The 14,278-nt window shown below is 39.3% G+C and overlaps 1 protein-coding gene and 1 long non-coding RNA gene across 2 annotated transcripts in view; both read left to right on the forward strand.

Annotated features, from left to right (window-relative positions):
- Window positions 1-14,278, forward strand: part of LOC142225804 (uncharacterized) — a 347,314-nt gene that overhangs the window by 239,881 nt on the left and 93,155 nt on the right. The window lies entirely within an intron of this gene.
- The window catches only part of LOC142225801 (myotrophin), a gene marked incomplete at its 5' end in the record, with an annotated part of 114,001 nt that overhangs the window by 15,138 nt on the left and 84,585 nt on the right, over window positions 1-14,278 (forward strand). Inside the window, 1 exon segment of the mRNA XM_075295620.1 lies at window positions 5,335-5,418. Within this exon segment, the coding sequence (XP_075151735.1) occupies window positions 5,335-5,418 (84 nt within the window).

Here is a 14,278-nt window from a genome sequence, read left to right on the forward strand (position 1 = left end):
GGATGCGATGCAAATGCACATCATAGTATTTGGGGAAGTAGTGATACTAATGCAAGGGGAGAGTCGCTAATAGAGTTTATTTTGCGTACTAACCTGGTAGTTTGCAATAAGGGAGATGCACCAACCTTCGTCACCAGAAACAGGCAAGAGGTTTTTGACGTCACGTTGACCTCTCCGGAACTGAATGATAAGATATCTGAGTGGCAGGTTTTGAGGGAACATAGCTTCTCAGATCATCGCTACATCAGTTTTGAGATTGGCTGTTCGTACTTCAAAGACCATATTTCCGCCAAATGTTAGGAAAGCTGATTGGAATAGGTATAGGGAATCGTTCAATTTGATGATACCGGAAATGCCAGAGACAAATATGAGCACTGTGCAAGATATCGAACACGCAGTGGAGCGCATTACTAAGGCCTTCAACATGTCACTGAAAGCTGCTTGCCCTTGAGGAAAGCCAAGGGGAAAAAATCGGCCGCCATGGTGGACTACGGAGTTAAGTAATATGAGGAAATCCTGCAGGAAGCTCTTTAACAAAGCAAAGTCCACAAGAGCTCTGGAGGATTGGGACACTTACAAGATGAATCTGAGAGCATCTAAACGAGAACTGAGAAGGTCTCAACAAAACTCTTGGGATGATTACTGTAGCAGTATTGAGAATACGTCAGAGGCTTCCAGACTACGGAAGGTACTAGCATCTACTAACACCGCTCCGGGTTTCATTAAAACATCGGAGGGAAATTGGACAACGTCCAGTGAGGAGACGTTGGAGGTACTTTTGGACACACACTTCCCTGGAAATCAGACGGTTGAACTACGTTCTGGCGGTGTAGCAGAGGCTCAGCGGTCATTTCCTATCTAGGAAATTGTGTCGGAATGTAGAATAAAGTGGGCTTTAAATAGCTTTGGACCATTCAAATCCCCCGGACCTGATGGAATTACTCCGGCGGAATTACAAGCAGTGGCTGAAAGAATTATCCCCTGGTTGACGGTGATATATAAACGATGTGTAAACTTAGCATATATTCCAGAAAAGTGGAGGGAAACAAAAGTCGTCTTCATACCTAAAGCAGGAAAAGCCTCTCACTCGGGTGCGAAGGATTTCCGACCAATCAGCTTATCCTCATTCCTACTTAAGACCCTGGAGAGGATGATAGACATGTATCTTAGAACTAGCGTGGATTCATGTTTACTCTCGAAACGACAACATGCATACTCGAAGGGCAAGTCTACTGAGACCGCATTGCATAAACTAGTCAACTTTATTGAAAGCTCACTATCTGTCAAAAAATACACAATCGTAGCGTTTCTAGACATCGAAGGGGCGTTCAATAATGTCCATCCGCGCTCGATATTAAATGGACTGACAACTCTGAATGTTGATCCAGGTATACTTAGGCTGTGCAACGAACTTCTAATAAAGAGACGTATTTCAGCCACACTAGGGCAAGCAAACATACAAAGGTATGTGAACAGAGGCACTCTCCAAGGAGGAGTTCTATCACCTCTTCTTTGGAATGTTGCTATAAACAACCTTCTGGTTTCCCTAGAAAAAGAAAGGTTAAAAGTGGTGGCATACGCAGATGATGTGGCTCTGGCAGTCAGGGGAAAATTCCCATCCACAATCAGAGATATTATACAGAGAGCCCTTCGGATGACTGAGAAATGGGCGAAAGAGAATAGTCTTGGATTAAATCCTGCAAAAGCAGAATTAGTCATGTACTGCAAAGATCGCAAAACTCCCACGGTTAAGTCCATATCCTTAGGGGGTATTGAAATTCCCTTTGGTGAGTGTGCAAAATACCTTGGCGTTATTTGGGACAGGAAGCTGAACTTTAGGCTTAATAGTGAAGAGAGGGCGAGAAAAGCCACGGTAGCGTTGTACTCGTGAAAAAAGGCAATAGGAAAAAAGTGGGGACTAAAACCAAAAATTGTGCATTGGCTATACACGGCAGTAGTTAGACCTATAAGGCTATATGGTGTTGTAGTCTGTTGGCCGGCACTTCAGAAACCGACTTGTTTAGATAAAGTTCAGCGTATGGCGTGTTTGTGTATTTCAGGCGCATTCAGCAAGACAGGAACAAATTCCCTTAATGTCATGCTGCATCTATTGCCTTTAGACATTTTGGCCAAACAGTCAGCTGCAACAACGGCTGTGCGGGTGCGCGAACTATCGCTGTGGTCGGAGAAAGGTTACGGTCACAGTTCTGTCCTCAAAATAATGCCAGATGTGCCTAACGTAGTGGATTACACTTTGGCGAGTCCACTTTTCGACAAAAAGTTTGAGACTCTAATCCACAAAAGTGAGGCGTGGTGCACACAGACCCCGGGGAATAAGGAATATATAGATTTCTACACTGATGGCTCCGAATTGGATGGACAAGTGGGGTTCGGAGTATATTATAATGATCTGGAACTTCGAATAGCGAAAAGATTACCTAATCACTGTAGTGTTTTTCAGGCTGAAATATTAGCAATAAGAGAGGTGGCGAATTGGCTGAGAAGTAATGTTCCAAAAAATGTGGGCATTAATATATATTCAGACAGTCAACCTGCAATAAAATCCTTGGACTCTATGTTCCTCAACTCGAAAATGGCCCCTAGCTACCTGCAAGCTCATGCTGCGTGAGAAGGCTGTTATGATGGCAAATGTTCGATGGGAGAATTGCAAGGGTTGGAACGACACCAAGCAAATATGGCCCCATTTCAACTTAAACCGCACACTAGATATGCCAGTGTTCTCAAGGCGTTTTATCTGCTAAACGGGTCGCTGCCTGATAGGCGAATTTGCAAAAACTATAGGTGCGAAGTATAATGACTGTTGTATAAGCTGCCATGATGTGGAGGAAAAGGAATCAATTAAACACCTCTTGTGTGAGTGTCCTGCTTTTTGTGTAAGGCGTAAGCGAATTTTAGGAGCATATAGCTTTAGATTACTGTTTGACCTGGAAAACGTTAACTTAAGCAGTTTGTTAATGTTTTTGGAGCAATTTGGTTGGTTCCACAAAAGTAAATAATAGAGAAGGTTCAGTGGTTAAGACTAGAAGTGTCCATATGTAATAGGTACTTTTAGTTAAATGTGGTATCACAATGGACTAAATAGTCTAAGTGAGCCTGAAATTTAATCGGGCTGCCACTTTAACCTAACCTAACCTAATACTATCGAATTCACCAAAAAGTGTAGCCAGGTTATAACGTAAAATGGCACCACTTACGAATAATAAAAAGGTGTAATTTGTCAGTATTGTCAGTGACTGTCAAAAATTGATAAACAAAAAATAAAAAATAGTAAATACAATGAAATGGATAATATTGCTTTGTGGTTTGAAAGATACGTTCTACACACAAAAAAAAATTTTTTCTGATTCAATCACGAAATTAATTGATCCAATTAATTTTTAATTGAAATGTCTTCAATCACAGAAATGATAGTATCAATTAAAAAATTAATTGAAGGTCAATTAAAAAGTTAATTGATCCAATTAAAAAATTAATTGATACTATTGTTTTTGTGATTGATTTTTGTTTCAATTAAAAAATTTGTTGAATCAATAATTGAATATTTTTTAAAATTCAATTAAAATTTTAATTGGAAAAATGTTCGTGAATTTTTTTTGTGTGCAGCGATAAGCCCGAAATAAAGTTAGCTTCCACATTAAAATTCCTTGGTCAAGGGTGATATCAAAAACAAATTGGCCAAGATCGATTTGCTGGATTGGCGTAAACAGGTGTTGAAGGGCAAGGAGTAAACAGACGAGAATTGGTTGAGCTCTGTGGTTGTTCAGCATCGGGTGACTTCAAAATACCTTTTGCAAAGTCAGAATGCTTCGACATAAAATCCACCATTACCTCAAACTGGTTTAGTGTGTGTGTTTTTGCTAGTTGATGACCTTTAAAAAATTACATTTTACATTTACAATTTTTAATGAGAAATAACAAAAATAACTGAAAATGTTCGCCTTTTCGCTAACTCAAATGGAATCGAATGATATTTTTTCGAAACGAAAATTTTTGACATTCACAACCGTGATACATAGTTACTTAGTGGCACCAATTCGTTTTCGAATGATGTTGTTATCGAAACGAATTACATAGTAAACTACCCGGAAGTAATGGGAAATGTGTAACAAATATTAAAAACGGCGGGATTTATATGTGTATTTTATGTTTTAGCCTTAAGGCCCGTATTATGTTAGCTGTATCGGGCGAAAATAATAATTTTTTTTCATGGGTACTTTTCCTTAATATTTCATAGAAATATTAATATTACAAGAAAGCAAATTTTTTAATTAATACATCATTTCCTTTTGGAGTTATAATAGAATGTGTCAAATAATTTATTCTGGCTTTACTGATTCATTTTTGATTTTAGCTGCTAAACTTGAACTTAATGCCCTTCTTAAGGGAAAATTACAACACTCAAAAAAGTGAACCCTCCAGGGGACTTAAGCCAATTTAACTATTTTTTAGGTCATGGCAATTATTATGCTTTAGTAAAAACTTTTCCAATATCAGGAAGCTTGCTTGACTTTAATAATTTTTTGTTTACATTAGCAGAATTAACTAAAATGGTGAACAAATTAAATATTATAAAGATTTACAAAATTCGTATTTCCCACCAAATAGTTCAGAATTTCTATTGTGAACTCCAAGATTTTTCCTTCAACACGAAAATTTCTTTAACAAGTAAAAAACATAATTTTGCCTAATAAAATTTTTTGAATTTGCAGAAAAATATTTACTTATTTTGTTATATCGGCGCGATAGCGGCGTTTGTAATAAAATTTAGTTAAAATTTCCCACATTTTCCTTCGTAGTGGGTTCACATTTATTTGAGCGTATAATTGACAATGGTATTTGCACATCCTGCCTTTGCTCATCAATTTTTGGTAAATTTCTCCTTAAATGATTCACGCATTATGTGTAAAAATTAAGTACATACAATTTTACTTATTACGCCAAATTTTTTCGTCTTAAATTTTTGAGTAGAAAATTTAAAAAATTCCTGGGGGGGTCTAAGCCAAACATAAAACAGTGCTTACTAAGCTAAAAATAATAAAGGAAACAACATATTTACATATGTAAATAGTGGCAGATAATGTAAAAAAAATGGTGCCAACGCTAGGGATAAAGAAATTAAAATTAATAAATTAAAAAAATAATTGGATCAATTAACTTCGCGATTGAATCAGAAAATATATTTTTCTGTGTAGTAGCAGCCTTTAACATGAAACAATGGCAACACCTAGTTTGAAGGAAACATTTCTCACAGCAACATTACCTTTGTTATTTAACTGACGAAAATTGCACTAAATAAATTTATTTATTTCTCAGGTGACAGATAATCATGGCATAACACCCCTGTTAGCAGCTGTGTGGGAAGGTCACACACGATGTGTGAAGTTGCTTCTTGATAAGGTATGTATATATTGAACAGCTGGCTCAATTTTAAATTTAGTGTTGGAGAAAGAGAGAGAAAAGCCACGATAGCGTTGGAATTTGAAACACTAATTCAGGGAAGATCCTTTCACTCGGGTGCTAAGTAAAGGTCTGCACAAATACACCGAAAGAATTATTTTCGTTAATTTTACGAAGAATTCTTCTTTAACTATTCTTCGTGAATTCTTCATTAATGTTCGTAAATTTTACGAAGAACAATTTACGAATATACGAAACGCCTACGATATATTCTACATTAATTTTTCTTCGTAAAAAGTTCGTACTTTTAACGAAACTATATTATACAATCCCACGGCGATGGGTTCTTCCGGATTGACCCGATAGCGGCTGCCACATCAATGTACCTGTTGTTTTGTCCGTATTTTTGTGTTGGAGTTGGTGCATCCCGGTGAGCCTTCTCCGTTTGCTGTGGGACCGAGCCGGGATGGAGGAAAACCTCGGATCATGGTACTCTTCAGTCTGCCGAAACCTGATCCACCACCGTTCGGTTTCGGTGAGGTGCAACCGGTGCTTGGAGTGGGTGCACTTCCGGAACTGCTCCGGCCTAACATCGCTGTGGGAGTATAGTGATATTGACTACTTGGTAGGACGCTGTGCCAACGACAGCAGCAGTGGGTCGTCAGACTATGCTACCCCACCGACATCTCCCGTACAACAATATTCTCCGTCGCAGCATCTTACACCCAATATTGTTGTACCAGTTCCGGATAGTGCATCGTTTTTGCAATTTAATTGCAACGGGCTCCGAGGTAAAATTAGTGAGATCGTGGACTTTATGAATCGGAAAAGGATAAGGGTCGCGGCGATCCAGGAAATTAAGCTGAATTCCATCTGCAGCCATTGTGATGGATACAATGTGCTACAAAAGGATCGTACAAGAAGTGGAGGAGGTGGCCTGGCTGTGCAGTATAGGACTATCCCGCTTGTGTCAGACAATGGTGACCATAGGGATGCCAGATTTTGAAGAGGCAAAAAGAGCACATTCAGCTCATAAAAAGAGCACATACGAAAAAAAGAACACACTTTTCAAATATAATAAAACTATTTAACTCCAATTTATTGAAATGTAATTCATTTACACATAACAAAAAGGTTCATAACATAAAAATAAAATAAGCCACTTTCAACCCAAGCATATTTTCTTACAATACTTTGTAAGTTATTTTTTGGTGTTTTTGCGAAAAATGTTATTGAAAGAAGTTTGTTTACATTTAGAACAGAGTACACAGTTAAGAAGAAACATCAGCGTGCTCTTCTTCGACTCTGATATATAAAGTAAAACACTATTTAATTAGAAAATAACGGCGCAGGAAAATTTCATGGTGTGACATTTACGTATGTTAAGTTTACTTTTACCATTTATTGAATCGAGTTGGAGTAATAGTAGTAGTATCTTTATTTCGCAATTTTCATTTATATATACATGTTATAAAATTTTTGATGTTACATTTTAGTTACTTGTTTTGTTTTTCTTACAAAAAATAGATAAAATGAAACAAAGATTTACGGCTATGACATATCGTCGTCAGCCGGAATTTACTTTTAAAAATTTGTGTATGCCTTTGAGGGTTGCACATATACGAATATGGAAGTAAATTAGGAATACTCTGACATTATCAGCTTCCTGTATGTAATTGAGGCTGTAATATATTTGACCAAGTTTCTCCAGTCATTATCCCCTCTTCCACCTAAGATTTGTACAACTTCTTGCTCGGACAAGTATGTTTTACAAAAGAATTGAGTCCGCAGGCCTCTAAAAATTGGACAAACAGCTAAGAAATGGTAAAGTGTCTCTCTCTCCGAAAGGTTGCAAAGCGAACATTGATCATCTGCATTGCGATTATGTGAATTTAGATATATTAAGTCCACACGTGCCTTTAAAATCCATGTAATCTCTCTCAAGGTATAACCTCCGATGAAATACAGTTTGCCTCTATCAGGATCTAAGTTTCTGTAAAAACGTGATGTGCTTTGCTGAGCTCTATGGATCGATTTTTCCCTGTTAACCCGATAAAGTTTTCCAGCAACAAATCAACTATTCTATTCCAAGATTCCGATGCCGAGGTTTCTCTTAATAATGGCATGCCCAATTCAGTAGGTTATTGATATATTTGGCCCAAAATAGATTTTTTCTCATTATTATTAGGGTCATTTGATGAGGAAGTCTTTCTGCAGTATATTGATAAATGGTCCTGAAGATGTATCTCAAATGAAGCTGAAGAGTGTATAGATGGCTTTTTTCTATTCCCGTTTCGATGTAGTATAAGGCGTAATTTGGTGTACATTCTGGTAATCGTAGAACTAGTTTAAGGAAGAAGCGTTGAAGCTGGTCAACTTGTTCGAAGTTTCCATATCCCCAAATCTGAGCTCCGTATGTCTGTACTGATCTACATGCAGCCGTGTACAAATTCAATTTTTGTTCAAGGGAAATATCGTTCTTTCTCAAAAAGTTATTCCATGTGCACTTTATAGCACTTTTTGCCTGGTTATTTCGAGCCTGGATATGTTTCAAAAATTTCATCTGTGGTGTTAATATTACTCCTAAATACTTGTAGTCTGGTACTATTTCACGTCGTTCCCCTTGATAGATCCACGCATTATTTTGGGATATTCGACCTCCTTTGCGAAAGACCATAATTTTGGATTTACTTGCGTTAACCACTAAATTCCATTTATTGCAGTATTCCTCTAATTTATTAATCATAGTTACAAGGGCACTAGGTTCTTCAGCTAGTAAAACTATATCGTCGGCATACAGTAAAACCCTAATATTCATGTCTTCTATATACAGTCCTTCACCAAGGGACTCGCTTAGATCATTGATATAGAGGGAAAACAGTAAAGGCGATAAAAGACAACCTTGCTTTACACCTGACTGAGTTTCAAAATAACTAGATAGCTCTCTTCCAGTCCACACTGCGGACTGCGTATTACTATATACAGCCTCTATCATTTTTACATATTTTAGTGAAATTCCCATTTGGTGTGGTTTAAAAATTAGTAGATTTCGCGGTATTTTGTCGAATGCAGCTCGAAAGTCTACAAAGAAGGCATATATTTTCTTCCTTTCTTCCAGTTTAATATTAACAATGGCGGCTAAGTTGTATATATTGACCATTGCGGAGTAATTTTTTCGAAAACCAGCCTGGTGTTCATCCATTATACCATTTTCTTCAGTCCATTGTAATAACCGCTCGTTGAGAATTCCCATGAATATTTTCGCTGCGTAGTTGGAGTAATATTTGTTGGTGCATAAAAAGAGCACAAAAAGAGGACTTAACTAAAAATAGAAAAGTGCTCTATTTTTAGTTAGTGCTTTTTTGGCCTATCTTGTTTTAAGAGCACATTTTGTAAATAAGAGCACATGTGCTCTTTAAAAGAGCACGTCTGGCATTCCTAGGTGACCCGTCGTGCTAACCCTGCTGACCCTAGAATCAAGAACTGAATTTAGAGATTAGTAAGATAGTCGACGAGCACAAGCGGAACACTTGGTTAGAGCACCTGAAGCAATGTAACTTAGGCACAGGAACAGGTAAATTGTGGTCAACAGTGAGAGCTCTCTCGAACCCCACCAAAAGGGATGATGGGATCGCAGTCACCTTTGGCGACGTGACTACTCCGAAGACATGCGCCAGATTCTTCAACCGACAGTTTGTCGAACATCCCGAGAGCGTAAAGTAGAGCCACTCGTCGCATACGTGGTCTCCGAGCCGATGACACACCGCAATTTACCACAGCCGAAGTTACCAATGTCATCAACAGCGCGAAGCCCACCATCAACATGGATTCAGTAACGTACATAGCACGACGACAGCCTTGCATGCCATTTCAGCACACATTAATATGGGACTCAATTAGCCCAAGCCGTGTCATAGTAAGGTCCACATGGCGCTTGTCCTATCGAAGGCATTCGATGCGGTCAACCATGCCCACTATTCGAGGTAGAGGTGTGCGCGTGAGTGAAATTTCACGCACACTCACGCACATTCACGAAGTCAAATATTTATTCACGCACGATACGTGTGGTAGCCAATCCCACTCACGTACTTTTAAAGACTCACGTTCACGCACGATTCACGACAATTCACGTGACTCACGGCGAATTCACGAGACTCACATTTTCCAACCAGGAATGAGCAAAGGTAACAAAATTCATGAATAGAATATAGTTCGACAGCTAAATCAATTTCAGTTAACATAAGTAAGTAAGAATTAAATCTTGATTTTTTTTCGTGAGCGTGATTTTGCAGAAATTTTATTCACGCACATTCACGAACTGATTTTATTACTCACGCACGACATATTTGTTTTAGTTCAATTCACGCACATTCGCGAGAGTTGCTTCAGATTTTATTCACGACTCACGTGATTCTCGCGTGTCAAGATCATCCCAGTGCGTCGACACAATTACATGTTGTCAAAGCAGTACCTCTTGTGTTGCTATTGGAGCAGTCATCCAAATCCCCATCTTCTGGATAGACAACCTCCACCCAGTAATGTAAGGGTTGATCTTCACCTTCTACAGCGCGAGATCCAGCGTTATAATCAGGCAGCACTGTAGCTGAAGCGGTGAGAAGCTACAAGGTTACTCCTGTCCTCGGAGTCCGACCACCGCCCATAGCACCGGAGGAGAGAGATCTTCCAAGGCAGACCAGTTTTGGCCCAACTAAGATCAGGCAAGTGCATCGCCTCAATTCCTACTTATCAGTGATTGATAGCAGCGTAACTGACGTGTGTGTCATCTGTAATCAAGGGCCACATGACTAGTCACCTTTTCGCTTGCCCAGCTAAGCCTACCCGTCACCCCGCCAGATCATTCGAAATCACCACATCCTTGCCGCAGAGTTCATTGATCTGGCTACTAATTGTACTACCTAAGCATAGAACAAAATGGATGAAACTACATTATAAAATGTTATAACAACAACAAGAACAACAAATTATATTGAATTTAAATTCCAAATGATTACAAAATATTTTGAAATTAAATTTTAACATAAAAAATTTATTTATTTTATTAACATTTTCTAATATATTACATATTTATGCCATTTTGTATTTATTTTCTATTCAAGCAATCTATCAAAAATTATGAGATGTCGACATAAACTATATTCAATTTGAGTCTTTAAAGAAAAAGCTAAAAATACGATTAAAATATAATTTGATTATTTTAATTTATTTATTAACATGAATTATTTTAAATTAAAACTAAATATATTTCACAAACATATTTAAAGGTAAAATTAAAAAATACAAAACATAAAACTTTATTCAAATACATAATAGAAAGGTGTCTTTACGGGAACGCACCGCATAGCATGTAGGTTAGGTTAGGTTAGGTTAAAGTGGCAGCCCGATTAAGATTCAGGCTCACTTAGACTATTCAGTCCATTGTGATACCACATTAACTAAAAGTACCTATTACATATGGGCACTTCTAGTTTTAACCGCTGAACCTTCTTGATTATTTTTCTTTGTTGAACCAACCAGATTGTTCCAAAAATATTAGCAGACTGCTTAAGTTAACGTTTTCCAGATCCGCCAGTAATCTGAAGCTATATGCTCCTAAAAGTTGCTTGCGCTTTACACAAAATGCAGGACACTCACACAAGAGGTGTTTAATAGATTCTTTTTCCTCCGCATCATGACAGCTCATACAATAGTCATTATACTTCGCGCCAATAGTTTTTGCAAAATCTCCTATCAGGCAGCGACCCGTTATAGCAGATATCATGAGTGATATCTGACGTCTCGAGAACATTAGCATATCTAGTGTGCGGTTTAAGTTGAAATGGGGCCATATTTGCTTGGTGTCGTTACAACCCTTGCAATTCTCCCATCGAACATTTGCCATCATAACAGCCTTCTCACGCAGCATGAGCTTGCAGGTAGCTAGGGGCATACCAACAAATTCTAGTTCCCCTGGAATATGTAAGGTAGTCCCTAGCCTTGCCAACTCATCCGCTTCGCAGTTCCCCGGTATGTTCCTATGGCCAGGCACCCATATTAGGTGAATATTGTACTGCTCAGCCATCTCATTGAGAGATTTGCGGCAATCGATGGCCGTTTTCGAGTTGAGGAACACAGAGTCCAAGGATTTTATTGCAGGTTGACTGTGTGAGTATATATTAATGCCCACATTTTTTGGAACATTACTTCTCAGCCAATTCGCCACCTCTCTTATTGCTAATATTTCAGCCTGAAAAACACTACAGTGATCAGGTAATCTTTTCGCTATTCGAAGTTCCAGATCTTTAGAATATACTCCGAAACCCACTTGGCCATCCAATTTGGAGCCATCAGTGTAGAAATCTATATATCTTTTATTCCCCGGGGTCCGTGTACACCACGCCTCACTGTTGGGAATTAGAGTCTTAAACTTTTTGTCGAAAAGTGGACTCGCCAAAGTGTAATCCACTACGTTAGGCACATCTGGCATTATTTTGAGGACCGAACTGTGACCGTAACTTTTTTCCGACCACAGCGATAGCTCGCGCAACCGCACAGCCGTTGTTGCAGCTGACTGTTTGGCCAAAATGTCTAAAGGCAATAGATGCAGTATGACATTAAGGGAGTTTGTTCCTGTCTTGCTGAATGCACCTGAGATACACAAGCACGCCATACGCTGAACTTTGTCTAAACTTGTCGGCTGGTGAAGTGCCGGCCACCAGACTACAACACCATATAGCATTATAGGTCTAACCACTGCCGTGTATAGCCAATGTACAATTTTTGGTTTTAGTCCCCACTTTTTCCCTATTGCCTTTTTGCACGAGTATAAAGCTACCGTTGCTTTCCTCGCCCTTTCTTCAATATTAAGCTTAAAGTTCAGCTTCCTGTCCAAAATAACGCCAAGGTATTTTGCACACTCCCTAAAGGGAATTTCAATACCCCCTAAGGAAATGGGCCTAACCGTGGGAGTTTTGCGATCTTTGCAGTACATGACTATTTCTGTCTTTGCAGGATTTACCCCAAGACCATTATCTTTCGCCCATTTCTCAGTCATCCGGAGGGCTCTCTGTATAATATCTCTAATTGTTGATGGGAATTTTCCCCTGACTGCTAGCGCCACATCATCTGCGTATGCCACCACTTGTATCCTTTCTTTTTCTAGGGAAACCAGAAGGTCGTTTATAGCAACATTCCAAAGAAGAGGTGATAGAACTCCTCCTTGAGGAGTGCCTCTGTTCACATACTTTTGTATGTTTGCTTGTCCTAGTGTGGCTGAAATACGTCTCTTCATTAGCAGTTCGTCTAACAGCCTGAGTATACATGGATCAACATTCAGAGTTGTCAGTCCATTTAATATCGAGCTCGGATGGACATTATTGAACGCCCTTTCGATGTCTAGAAACGCCACGATTGTGTATTCTTTGACAGATAGTGAGCTTTCAATAAAGCTGACTAGTTCATGTAGTGCGGTCTCAGTAGACCTGCCCTTCGAGTATGCATGCTGTCGTTTCGAGAACAAACTTGAATCGATGCTAGTTCTAAGATAAATATCTATCATCCTCTCCAGAGTCTTAAGTAGGAATGAGGATAAGCTGATTGGTCGGAAATCCTTCGCCCTCGAGTGAGAGGCTTTTCCCGCTTTAGGTATGAAAACGACTTTTGTTTCCCTCCACTTTCCTGGGATATATGATAAGTTGATACATCCTTTATATATCACCGACAACCAGGGGATAATTTTGTCAGTTACAGCTTGTAACTCCGCCGGAGTAATTCCATCAGGTCCAGGGAATTTGAATGGTCCAAAGCTATTTAGCGCCCATCTTATTCTAGTTTCCGATACAATTTCCTCGACAGGAAACGACCGCTGGGCAACTGTGGCACCGCCAGTACATGGTTCAACCGTCTGATTTCCAGGAAAATGTGTGTCCAATAGTACCTCCAGCGTCTCCTCACTGGACGTTGTCCAATTGCCCTCCGATGTTTTAATGAAACCTGGAGCGGAGTTGGTGGATGCTAGAACCTTCCGTAGTCTGGAAGCCTCGGACGTATTCTCAATACTGCTGCAGTAATCATTCCAAGAGTTATGCTGAGCCTTTCTCAGTTCTCGCTTGTATCCTCTCAGATTCTTCTTGTAAGCGTCCCAGTCCTCAGGGGCTCTGGTGGACTTTGCCTTGTTAAAGAGCTTCCTGCAGGATTTCCTCATATTACTTAATTCCGTAGACCACCATGGTGGTCGATGTTTCCCCCTTGGCTTTCCTCTAGGGCATGCAGCTTTCAGTGAGATGTTGAAGGCCTTAGTAATCCGCTCCACTGCGTGTTCGATATCTTGCACATTTCTCATATTTGTCTCTGTTATTTCCGGTATCATCATATTGAACGATTCCCTATACCTATTCCAGTCAGCTTTCCTAACATTTGGCGGAAATATGATCTTGGTGATATGAACATCAAATTTGAAACTGATGTAGCGATGATCTGAGAAGCTGTGTTCACTTAAAACCTTCCACTCAGATATCATTTCATTCAGTTCTTGCGAGGCCAAGGTGATGTCCAAAACCTCTTGCCTGTTTTTAGTGACAAAGGTTGGGACATCTCCCTTGTTGCAAACTACCAGATTAGTACGCAAAATAAACTCTATTAGCGACTCTCCCCTTGCATTAGTATCACTACTTCCCCATATACTATGATGTGCATTCGCATCGCATCCCATAATGAGTTTCGTCTTTGTTTTCAGTGACTCCTCCACTAAGGTCTTAACGGCATATGGAGGCATCTCCCTGTCATGTCCCATGTAGACCGAAGATACCCAATATTTGCATTTGGCTATTTCTAAACTTGCAACGACAGTGTCTGTATTGCACAT

Source organism: Haematobia irritans, chromosome 2, assembly GCF_050003625.1.
Source record: "Haematobia irritans isolate KBUSLIRL chromosome 2, ASM5000362v1, whole genome shotgun sequence".
In the NCBI taxonomy this organism is placed as follows: Eukaryota; Metazoa; Arthropoda; class Insecta; order Diptera; family Muscidae; genus Haematobia; species Haematobia irritans.